This window comes from Oncorhynchus tshawytscha, unplaced genomic scaffold (assembly GCF_018296145.1).
Source record: "Oncorhynchus tshawytscha isolate Ot180627B unplaced genomic scaffold, Otsh_v2.0 Un_contig_18411_pilon_pilon, whole genome shotgun sequence".
Taxonomy (NCBI): domain Eukaryota; kingdom Metazoa; phylum Chordata; class Actinopteri; order Salmoniformes; family Salmonidae; genus Oncorhynchus; species Oncorhynchus tshawytscha.
Window position 1 is genome coordinate 120,324 of NW_024609454.1, and position 11,646 is coordinate 131,969.

Consider the following 11,646-nt stretch of genomic DNA (forward strand, 5'->3'; position numbering starts at 1 on the left):
CCTATCTATTTAATCCACCTTCCAGTCTAATGACATTCATCAGGATGTATATATTCTAACATTTCTTTCTGTTACTTGATTCCATGTTTATGGGAACAGGAAGCACATATTAGAGGTGTCTGAGGTTAGAGGTCTCTAACTGAGAAGGATGATTTCGTCATGTAATTTACTAGAAGAGCATAGTACAACCAACCAAAAAACAATCATCTGAGACAGTGATTTATATACCGTGCCTTGCAAAAGTAATCATACCCCTTGGATTTCTTCACGTTGTATTGTGTTACAAAGTGGGATTTGGATTTTTTTCTAATTTTATTGTGTTACAAAGCAGGATTGACCCTGATTGGTTCCACTTTATATTACGTTCATCTTATAAATGCTTGATAAAACCTTCATAAACACTACAGAAATGTTTTACAAATCATCTATAACTTTATAAAGGGTTCATAAATGTGGAATAACTATAACTGTGTGACATAATCACCTATGTCAAATGTGACATCACCCACTAGGTCAAATATGATACCTTAATAAAAGGTCTTATAAATCATATTAAATTGATTCACGCATGGCTGTAAGTCACTTTCGATAAAAGCGGCTGCTAAATTTGATATATAATATATAATCACTAAAACAATATATCAACCTCTTTCCCTCTTGGGTGCGTAGTCAGTGTTGGACCTGACCTCAACTTCCCACAAAATGCTGTGCTGCAGGATGACACACGCGCTAAAGTGCAGTCATGCACAGCAAAACACATTGGTAGGACTTTTGAGATCTGGGGAAAAAAATCAAAGAAACGATTTTTGAGTGTAATTCAGTGCGCATGCCCTGCACTGTGGTTTGGTTAGCAGGTTTTTTGTAGTGATGTAAGCTCACTTGATGTGATTCAGCCTCCTATGGAATGGGAGGAGTGGAGTAAAAGGACAAATCAAATCACATTTTATTGGTCACATACACATATTAACAGATGTTTTTGGTCACATACACATATTTAGCAGATGTTTTTGCGGGTGTAGCGAAATGTTTGTATTCCTAGCTCGAACAGTGCAGTAGCATCTAACAATTCACAACAACACACACTAATCTAAAAGTAAAAGGATGGAATTGAGAAATATATAAATATTAGGACGAGCAATGTTGGAGCCTCTAAAGTATGTAAACATAAGCCTCTAATGTGCTAGTGATGACTGACTGTTTAACAGTCTGATGGCCTTGAGATAGAAGCTGCTTTTCAGTCTCTCGGTCCCAGCTTTGATGCACCTGTACTGACCTCGCCTTCTGGATGATAAAGGGGTAAACAGGCAGTGGCTCGGGTGGTTGTTCTCCTGGATCTTTTTGGCCTTCCTGTGACATCGGGTGCTTTAGTTGTCCTGGAGGGTTCACTTTGTGCCCCGGTGATGCGTTGGGCAGATCACACTACCCTCTGGAGAGCCCTGCAGTTTCTGTACAAGGCGGTGATACAGCCCAACAGGATGCTCTCAATTGTGCATATGTAAAAGTTTGTGAAGGTCTTAGGGGCCAAACCAAATTTCTTCAGCCTCCTGAGGTTGAAGAGGCGCTCTTGTCACCATTTCAGATTGTCAGTGATGTGTATGGAGAGGAACTTGAAGCTTTTCACCTTCTCAACTGCGGTCCCGTTGATGTGGTTAGGGAGTGCTCCCTCTGAAGTTTCCTGAAGTCGTCATCTCCTTTGTTTTGTTGACATTGAGGGAGGTTATTTTCCTGGCACCGCTTCGCCAGATCCCTCACCTCCTCCCTGTAGGCTGTCTCATCATTGTTGGTAATCAGGCCTACTACTGTTGTGTTGTCTGCAAGCTTGTGGGGCCCCTGTGTTGAGGATCAGCGAATTGGAGGTGTTGTTTCCTACCTTCACCACCTGGGGGCGTCAAGTCAGAAAGTCCAGAACCCAGTTGTACAGGGCGGGGTTCAGACCCAGGGCCTGAGCTTAATGATGAGCTTGGAGGGTACTTTGGTGTTGAATGCTGAGCTATAGTCAATGAACAGCATTCTTACATACTGTAGGAATTCCTCTTGTCCAGATGGGATAGTGCAGTGTGCAGTGCGATGGCGATTGCATTGTCTGTGGATCTATTGGGGCGGTAATCCGTGATTGTATTTAAACCCTGCCACATACAGTACATCATGTGTCTGAGCAGTTGAATTGCGACTCCACTTTGTCTCTGTACTGACGTTTTGCCTGTTTGATTGCCTTACGGAGGGAATAACTACACTGCTTGTATTCGACCATATTCCCAGTCACCTTGCGTGAATTCTGTCATCTATCCATGGTTACTGGTTTGGGTAGGTTTTAATAGTCACAGTGGGAACAACATCCCCTATACACTTTCTGATGAACTCAGTCACCATGTCCGTGTATACGTCAATGTTATTCTCAGAGGCTACCCAGAACATATCCCAGTCCGTGTGTTCAAAACAATCATGAAGCATGGATTCCGATTAGTCAGACCAGCGTTGAATAGACCTTAGCACGGTTACTTCCTATTTGAGTTTCTGCCTATAGGAAGGGAGGTGCAAAATGAAGTTGTGATCTAATTTGCCAAAGGCAGGGCGGGGAGGGCCTTTAAAACATCCCGGAAGGGGGAGTAGCAGTGATCGAGTGTTTTACAAGAGCGAGTACTACAGTCAGTGGGTTGATAGAACTTCAGTAGCATTTTCATAAAATTTGCTTTGTTAAAATCCCCAGCTACAATAAATGTTGCCTCGGGATATGTGGTTTCCAGTTTGCATAAAGTCCAATGTAGTTCGTTGAGGGCCGTTGTGGTATCAGCTTGAGGGGGAATATACACAGCTGTGACTATAACCGAAGAGAATTCCCTTGGGAGGTAATACGGTCGGCATTTAATTGTGAGGTATTCTAGGTCGGGTGAACAAAAGGACTTGAATTTCTGTATGTTATCGCAATCACACCATGAGTAGTAAATCATGATACATACATCACCGCCTTTCTTCTTCCCAGAGAGTTCTTTATTCATGTCTGTGCGATGTACTGAGAACCCAGCTGGCTGTATGGACGGGGACAGTATATCTCGAGAGAGCCATGATTCCATAAAACAGAATATGTTACAGTCCCTGATGTCTCTCTGGAAGGAGATCCTCACCTGAGCTTGTCTACTTTATTGCCCAGAGACTGACCATTAGTGAGTAATATACTCAGAAGCTGCGGATGGTGTGCACGTCTCCTTAGTCGGACTAGAAGTCCACTCTGTATACCTCTTCTCCGCCGGCGGCGTCTTGGAGCAGCCTCTGGGAAAAGTTCCATTGCCGTAGGGGGTACGAACAATTCGTATTGCTGGTCGTAATGCTGGGGATTCACCTCCGCTCTGATATGCAAAAGTTATTTCCAGCTGTAAGTAATAGCACAAAAACAATTCTGGGATAATAATGTAAGAAATAACACATCCCAAAAAATACTGCCAAGTTTCTTCGGAGCTAGAAGCAGAGCTGCTATATCTGCCAGCAACAATATATATTATTCCGAGCACCATGAAATGACACTATATATCTATTCTACAAACCCTACTGAGTATTCCTTCCTTACACCCAGAATAGTTATTTCTCTAAGACAATCTATTTTGTCATTGTTGGTCTTAAAATATGTTTTTAAAACCATATTTTGTATTTGTTTTCATAAATGACTTTTTTCCTTTTCTTGTTGGCACAATAAAAGTGGCCCTTGATTAAAATGTATTATGTCTTATCAGCTAATGATATTACAATGTGTTTTGATATTACAATGTGGGATTGTATTTTGAAGGTTTCCTCGTTACCATATGAAGACGATGTCATCAATTGTGCTGCTGGCAGAATAGAACTGAGTGGGACATTCTTTATGCAGATGAAACCAAAACAGAAACTAAAAACCAAAGAAAAATAACTATCCTTCGAGAGGTATAAAAAGAAGTGTCAGACTTAACCTTGACACTTATTTGGGCCTTCATCGAATTTTTGACACATCTTATCACTGGAAGACTTGAGGTAGGCTATAGACAATTTTGGTCCATTTGTTTATTGTTTTACGGTTGATGTTATGTTCAGAAATTAGGCATAAATAAGATGGTGGACTTTGCAGATGGCTTCGAGCTACCACAAGCTGAAGGAAGGATGAACTGCCTGTCACTATAATACCTCCATCTAAAAAAAAACCTGTTCACACCTGTTGTTTACACCTGATTTTTGTGATACAATCACCATGATCAGATTACTGTTCAACTATGGTCCAGGGAGTCCACACCAGGGTTTGCGTCAGTTCTGAATTGAACTGAGGATACATTTTGAATTCCAATTCACATCTTGAGTTTGAATTATAAATTGTCTGTACTGTCAATTTTAACAGTTACCCAATCTACTAACCTATGTGCCTTTACTCTGTGAATGGTCGGTCAAAGTCTGTCTACTATTTAGTGTTGTTAGGACATTCAGTCCTATTTTACCTATCATAAGGACTAAATAGGACTAAATAGGCCTCCCGGGTGGCGCAGTGCCATCAAAGACTCTGGGTTCGCGCCCAGGCTCTGTCGTAACCGGCCGCGACCGGGAGGTCCGTGGGGCGACGCACAATTGGCCTAGCGTAGTCTGGGTTAGGGAGGGCTTGGCCGGTAGGGATGTCCTTGTCTCATCGCGCACCAGGGACTCCTGTGGCGGGCCGGGCACAGTGCGCGCTAACCAAGGTTGCCAGGTGCACGGTGTTTCTTCCAACACATTGGTGCGGCTGGCTTCCGGGTTGGATGCGCGCTATGTGGCTTGGTTGGGTTGTGCATCGGAGGACGCATGACTTTCAACCTTCGTCTCTCCCGAGCCCGTACGGGAGCTGTAGCGATTAGACAAGATAGTAGCAACTAAAACAATTGGATACCACGAAACTGGGGAGAAAAAGGGGTAAAAAAAAGAAAGGACTAAATAGCTATGTCATATATATTTTTATATATATACATATATATATATTTTAAGTGACATGGTTTTAAAATATGTCTCTTATCGATCCCCTGTGTTGCATTGGGACTAGATTTTCTGGTGCCAGCCTGTATGCAAATTTGTTGAAAGATATTATTTATTTCAAAATAATATTTTTTTATTTTACACCAACTATTTATTGATGCCATAAGTCAATGGTGCTACCTGTCAATTATTTTAGAAGCCGGTATAATTATGATTTGAATTGTTTGACCATCCAGATCTGTTTACACTTGGTTGATATCCAGATGCATTTGGTCCCATGATTACCTCCGGAAGTGGTCTGGAAGATCAGATCACAATCATATCACAATGCGTCTTTAATTGTCTACCCTGTAAAAATGTGGGAACAATTATAATGTGGACAAGATGAAGACAAAGGATGCATGTAAGCACCGGGTATAAACGAGACTAGTGAATAAGAAAATCAAATTTATTTTTATATTGTGTGTGTGTGTGTGTGTGTGTGTGTGTGTGTGTGTGTGTGTGTGTGTGTTTGTTTGTTTGTTTGTTTAGAGTATTTCTTTTGTATTTCAGTTGCAACAAACTGAAGAATCATTTGAGGAGAAAGGCATGGGGTTGTTTAAATCCAAACCTAGCCCTCCAACTCCAGGTAATTAGAATGTTTATATGTATGCAGGGGTTTAATCACCATTTTGTACTTGATGGTGATGTTCCCAAAATGTTAACTTTTTCATAAAAATTGTTCCAGAAATGTATTAAACTTCCATTGAAATACATTTTAAAAATCAAATCAGTGATTAAAGGGTTGACACTTCTTACCTTACCTGGGCTGCTTTCAACTGACCCAGAAAGAGCCCCCAAAAACATCAGCTACGATACTGTTTCATACTGTACACAGGCATAAAACTTCTAAAGGTAAAAAAGGTTTTCCTTTGAGTTTGAGGACATTGTAATGCTTCACAGAGCCTCAAGGAAGAAGGCTAAATGGTTTTGTAACATAGCTAAGGGAACTTTCAGAATCTATAGAACGGGTACATGGAGTAATTTTGGGGAGTATCATGCCTTTTGAATTTCAGTTCTGAGGAGAGTTTTGCTTTTAAATATTTAGTCCAGGGAGGGTCATGTAATTTGAAATGGATGACATTTCAATATTTAATGAAAAATATTTAGTGAGAAGTTCTTTATCAGAATATATACTGACTCTTTTGTTTAACAGCATTTAGCAATGAATGGAGACGCACACCTTGGGAGTAAGTTCAGCATACACTAACCTTTTCAGATGCACAAAAATACATGCAAATCTGAGAAGTGTAAGATTGATCACAAGTCTAATTTGTTTGGTCTCAGGTCACTATAACTCCAATGTGGATGTTTATGTTGTCATCTACCCTACTACACCTACTTATATTTTATGATGAACCAGAGACAGACATATTTTTAAGTAGGGGTGGAGGGTTGTTAAATTAAGTGCTTCAGAACTTAATCAGGATTTAGCCTAACCCTTTCTTTAACCCTTTCTCTGGTTTCTACTGCCATCTGACAGTCAGAAAGAGGAAATGCTGCAGAAACTGAAAGACTATGTGCCTGGAAACCCTCAGGTGAAGACTATCAGAATCCTCCTCCATGGACCAGCTGGAGCGGGCAAGTCCAGCTTCATCAACTCCATCAACAATATCTTTCAGGACAAATGTATGAACATTGCCTTAGCTGATAATTCATTTGCAGGTGCAAGCTTCACAAAAAAGGTACATTCTTAGGTATTATGTGACACATTCAAAGTAGCACAACAATATATATATATATATTAACCTATTTATGCAGGAAAACAGAATTTTTTTTATTTCACCTTTATTTAACCAGGTAGGCCAGTTGAGAACAAGTTCTCATTTGCAACTGCGACCTGGCCAAGATAAAGCATAGCAGTGTGAGCAGACAACACAGAGTTACACATGGAATAAACAATTAACAAGTCAATAACACAGTAGAAAACAAAGGGGGAGTCTATATACAATGTGTGCAAAAGGCATGAGGAGGTAGGCGAATAATTACAATTTTGCAGATTAACACTGGAGTGATAAATGATCAGATGGTCATGTACAGGTAGAGATATTGGTGTGCAAAAGAGCAAGTAAATAAATAAAAACAGTATGGGGATGAGGTAGGTGAAAATGGGTGGGCTATTTACCAATAGACTATGTACAGCAGCAGCGATCGGTTAGCTGCTCAGATAGCTGATGTTTGAAGTTGGTGAGGGAGATAAAAGTCTCCAACTTCAGCGATTTTGCAATTCGTTCCAGTCACAGGCAGCAGAGTACTGGAACGAAAGGCGGCCAAATGAGGTGTTGGCTTTAGGGATGATCAGTGAGATACACCTGCTGGAGCGCGTGCTACGGATGGGTGTTGCCATCGTGACCAGTGAACTGAGATAAGGCGGAGCTTTACCTAGCATGGACTTGTAGATGACCTGGAGCCAGTGGGTCTGGCGACGAATATGTAATGAGGGCCAGCCGACTAGAGCATACAGGTCGCAGTGGTGGGTGGTATAAGGTGCTTTAGTGACAAAACGGATGGCACTGTGATAGACTGCATCCAGTTTGCTGAGTAGAGTGTTGGAAGCCATTTTGTAGATGACATCGCCGAAGTCGAGGATCGGAAGGATAGTCAGTTTTACTAGGGTAAGCTTGGCGGCGTGAGTGAAGGAGGCTTTGTTACGGAATAGAAAGCCGACTCTTGATTTGATTTTCGATTGGAGATGTTTGATATGAGTCTGGAAGGAGAGTTTGCAGTCTAGCCAGACACCTAGGTACTTATAGATGTCCACATATTCAAGGTCGGAACCATCCAGGGTGGTGATGCTAGTCGGGCATGCGGGTGCAGGCAGCGATCGGTTGAAAAGCATGCATTTGGTTTTACTAGCGTTTAAGAGCAGTTGGAGGCCACGGAAGGAGTGTTGTATGGCATTGAAGCTTGTTTGGAGGTTGGATAGCACAGTGTCCAATGACGGGCCGAAAGTATATAGAATGGTGTCGTCTGCGTAGAGGTGGATCAGGGAATCGCCCGCAGCAAGAGCAACGTCATTGATATATACAGAGAAAAGAGTCGGCCCGAGAATTGAACCCTGTGGCACCCCCATAGAGACTGCCAGAGGACCGGACAGCATGCCCTCCGATTTGACACACTGAACTCTGTCTGCAAAGTAATTGGTGAACCAGGCAAGGCAGTCATCCGAAAAACCGAGGCTACTGAGTCTGCCGATAAGAATATGGTGATTGACAGAGTCGAAAGCCTTGGCAAGGTCAATGAAGACGGCTGCACAGTACTGTCTTTTATCGATGGCGGTTATGATATCGTTTAGTACCTTGAGTGTTGCTGAGGTGCACCCGTGACCGGCTCGGAAACCAGATTGCACAGCGGAGAAGGTACGGTGGGATTCGAGATGGTCAGTGACCTGTTTGTTGACTTGGCTTTCGAAGACCTTAGATAGGCAGGGCAGGATGGATATAGGTCTGTAACAGTTTGGGTCCAGGGTGTCTCCCCCTTTGAAGAGGGGGATGACTGCGGCAGCTTTCCAATCCTTGGGGATCTCAGACGATATGAAAGAGAGGTTGAACAGGCTGGTAATAGGGGTTGCGACAATGGCGGCGGAAAGTTTCAGAAATAGGGGGTCCAGATTGTCAAGCCCAGCTGATTTGTACGGGTCCAGGTTTTGCAGCTCTTTCAGAACATCTGCTATCTGGATTTGGGTAAAGGAGAACCTGGAGAGGCTTGGGCGAGGAGCTGCCGGGGGCAGAGCTGTTGGCCGAGGTTGGAGTAGCCAGGCGGAAGGCATGGCCAGCCGTTGAGAAATGCTTATTGAAGTTTTCGATAATCATGGATTTATCGGTGGTGACCGTGTTACCTAGCCTCAGTGCAGTGGGCAGCTGGGAGGAGGTGCTCTTGTTCTCCATGGACTTCACAGTGTCCCAGAACTTTTTGGAGTTGGAGCTACATGATGCAAACTTCTGCCTATATCTAACATACTGTAACTGTATGGCCTAGAACAGGGGTAGGCATCTAGATTCAGTCACAGGATGATTTTTGTCAGAGTGTATGATCGGGGGGCCAGAACATAATTATAATAATGTGTACACTGCAAATTGACTGCAACTAAGCCCCAAAAGAGATAGTATTTTCAAATATTATCATTTCATACCTTGATTACATTGAGACACAATCACGTCTTTTATTTTATTTGTGGGAGTACTTGGGAACAAATATTTTAAAATATTTGTTAAAAGAAAAATCACTTGCAGGCCGGTTTTGACCCCCGGGCCGCCTGTTGTCGACCCCTGGTCTAGAAGGTAGACAACTGACATGAGTATTGAATTAATGCCGTATTGTTTTTATACAGTACGTAGTAGTTATTCTGCAATGTATTTCTACAGTATGAAACCCACAAAATTGTGAAAGAAAAACCTGGAACCTACTACCCCTTCCTCTTCTATGATGTCATGGGGCTGGAGAATGGTATTGACAAAGGAGTTTATGATGCGGACATTGTCAAGGCCCTGAAGGGGCATGTAAAAGAGGGTTACATGGTAAGAACTGAACACAGCAACTTCTCAGTCTGTAAATATGTTTGCTGTATGTAATAAACATTGTTTCCCCCTCTTTTTTCACCAGTTTAATCCTGCATCACCTTTAGAAGAGGAGAATGAGTACTATGCCAAGGCCCCCACTCCATCTGACACAGTTCACTGCCTAGTTAGTGCAATACCAGCTGATAAACTACCTATGATGAAGACCAACAAGAATGACGAGGCGGATGATATCTTCAAGAAGATGAGAACCATCAGACTCGCTGCAAGTTGTATAGGTAACAAGGTTTTATGGAACATTGTTTATAATATATAATGTTGTGGCGGGGCCTCATCATACATTTGACTAGTCGGTGCTTATCAGCCCATATCAGAGCAGAGTTTGAACCCTGGGGCGCGTTCAGCAGGACGCAACATTTTGGATCGTTCAGATAGAAATATTTAGTGTAGAACAAACATGCCTCTCTGACCTATAGACCAAGGAATCATGTCCTCTTTGGTCATGGCATTTCTATCTGCAACATTCAACAACATTTGGAAAATGAATGTTGCCCTGGTCTTGAACCCAGTTTTAAATATGCATTTTTTCACTAATAATACAGTATATTTTCATGTAAAATAAACAAATTATTTAATACATTCACAAACTGATGTGATACTTTAGACGTTTAGTAGTAATAAGATGGAAGAGACACAAGATTCAATTGGTTTCCATGTATTTGGCAGGGATTCCCCAAATGGTTATTCTCACCAAAGTGGATTTAGCCTGTCCATTGGTGAGGGAAGACCTGAAAAAGGTCTATTGGAGCAAGTATATAAAGGAGAAGGTAAGTGAATGATATTTTGAAAGTTTTGCTAGAAATGCAAGTATTTGCAGATTTGGCGCTCCATAATCTCTCTTGATGAGGAAAACATTTACATGTTATGTCTGTCGGGAGACTGTGTCATATGACTGATAATGAGGAACAATTATTTTGGTGCACTGGTTTTGTGTTACTGGCTATTTGGATTAAACATACGATTTCACAGTTTTCATGAGTTTCATATCTCGGACTGGTTCCGGGTTGCCAAGATAAGCACTCCTGGACCATAGGCCCTGGCCTACAGTATGAAATAAATGGTTTGAGGGAGCACTTTAATTTATTATTTTTCGTCATCCTGGGAAATACATGTCCAAATGTCTTATTCTACTCATCTGATTGAATTGCAACCATATTCTTTCTTGCAGATGGAGCAGTGTAGTAATGAACTGGGGGTACCAGTGAACTGCATCCTGCCTGTGAAGAACTACCACGAGGAAATCGACTTGGATGATGACATGGATGTGCTGCTATTGAGAGCACTGAGGCAGATGGTAGACTTTGCAGAGGGCTTCAAGCTATCACAAGCTGACTGATGGATGTACAGTACTCGATCTACAGCGTGTCACTGTATAATACCTCCATCTAAAGAAGCCCTGTTCACACCTGGTATTTACACCTGACTTCTGTGATCCAATCACCATGATCAGATTACTCTCCAACTATGGTCCAGTGCGTCCACAAAAGGGTTGGCATCATTTCTGATTTCTAACTGAAAATACATTTTGAATTTCATTCAAATCTTGAGTTTGAATTATAATTGTCTGTACTGTATAATCAACTGCTTCCCAATCTGCTTATCTATGTCCCTCTACTCTGGGAATGGTCTGTCAAAGTCTGTCATTGTTGGTAGGACATTCATTAAACAATAGTGTCACGTTCTGACCTTTATTTCCTTTGTTTTGTATTTAGTTAGTATGGTCAGGGCGTGAGTTGGGTGGGCAGTCTATGTTTGATTTCACGGTCGTATATTGTTTTTTGTTACTCTTTTGTATAGTGTTCAGTGTTCTCTTTATTAAAACTCACTATGAACACATACCACGCCGCATATTGGTCCTCTGATCCTTCTCGCCTCCTCTTCAGATGAAGAGGAGGAAGACCGTGACAAATAGTTTCAGTCCTACTTTACCTATCATAAGGTTCAAAGTGAACTTGTTACTGTATGAAATGGCTGAGTAGCTATGTCTATGCTCATATTTTATAAAGTGAGTGTCATAATTGTTGAAGTTGCTGTTGCAGTCCTGTATAATTTACTATACATTTACAGACTA

General features: G+C 41.8%; 1 protein-coding gene across 4 annotated transcripts; it reads left to right on the forward strand.

The window, feature by feature from the left end:
* Nucleotides 1-3,841: 3,841 nt before the first annotated feature.
* Nucleotides 3,842-11,256, forward strand: LOC121844895 (interferon-induced protein 44-like). 4 transcript variants are annotated; one of them, XM_042315372.1, is made up of 8 exons: nucleotides 3,842-3,999; nucleotides 5,512-5,587; nucleotides 6,155-6,188; nucleotides 6,482-6,683; nucleotides 9,363-9,515; nucleotides 9,601-9,793; nucleotides 10,242-10,342; nucleotides 10,744-11,256. In XM_042315372.1, the coding sequence occupies exons 2-8, from the start codon at nucleotides 5,548-5,550 to the stop codon at nucleotides 10,909-10,911; spliced, it is 891 nt and encodes a 296-aa protein (XP_042171306.1). In that variant the 5' UTR covers nucleotides 3,842-3,999; nucleotides 5,512-5,547; the 3' UTR covers nucleotides 10,912-11,256. The 4 variants fall into 4 exon arrangements, with proteins under 4 accessions (XP_042171306.1, XP_042171307.1, XP_042171309.1 ...); XM_042315373.1 differs by having other exon boundaries at nucleotides 3,848-3,999; nucleotides 5,491-5,587; XM_042315375.1 differs by lacking the exon at nucleotides 6,155-6,188 and having other exon boundaries at nucleotides 3,848-3,999.
* Nucleotides 11,257-11,646: the final 390 nt, after the last annotated feature.

Excerpts from the sequence above, each read along its gene's own strand:
- LOC121844895 (XM_042315372.1), top strand. The coding sequence starts at position 5,548 with ATGGGGTTGTTTAAATCCAAACCTAGCCCTCCAACTCCAG. Across the intron at positions 5,588-6,154 it reads ACCTAGCCCTCCAACTCCAG|CATTTAGCAATGAATGGAGA; the intron begins GTAATTAGAATG and ends TTTGTTTAACAG. Across the intron at positions 10,343-10,743 it reads GCAAGTATATAAAGGAGAAG|ATGGAGCAGTGTAGTAATGA; the intron begins GTAAGTGAATGA and ends TCTTTCTTGCAG.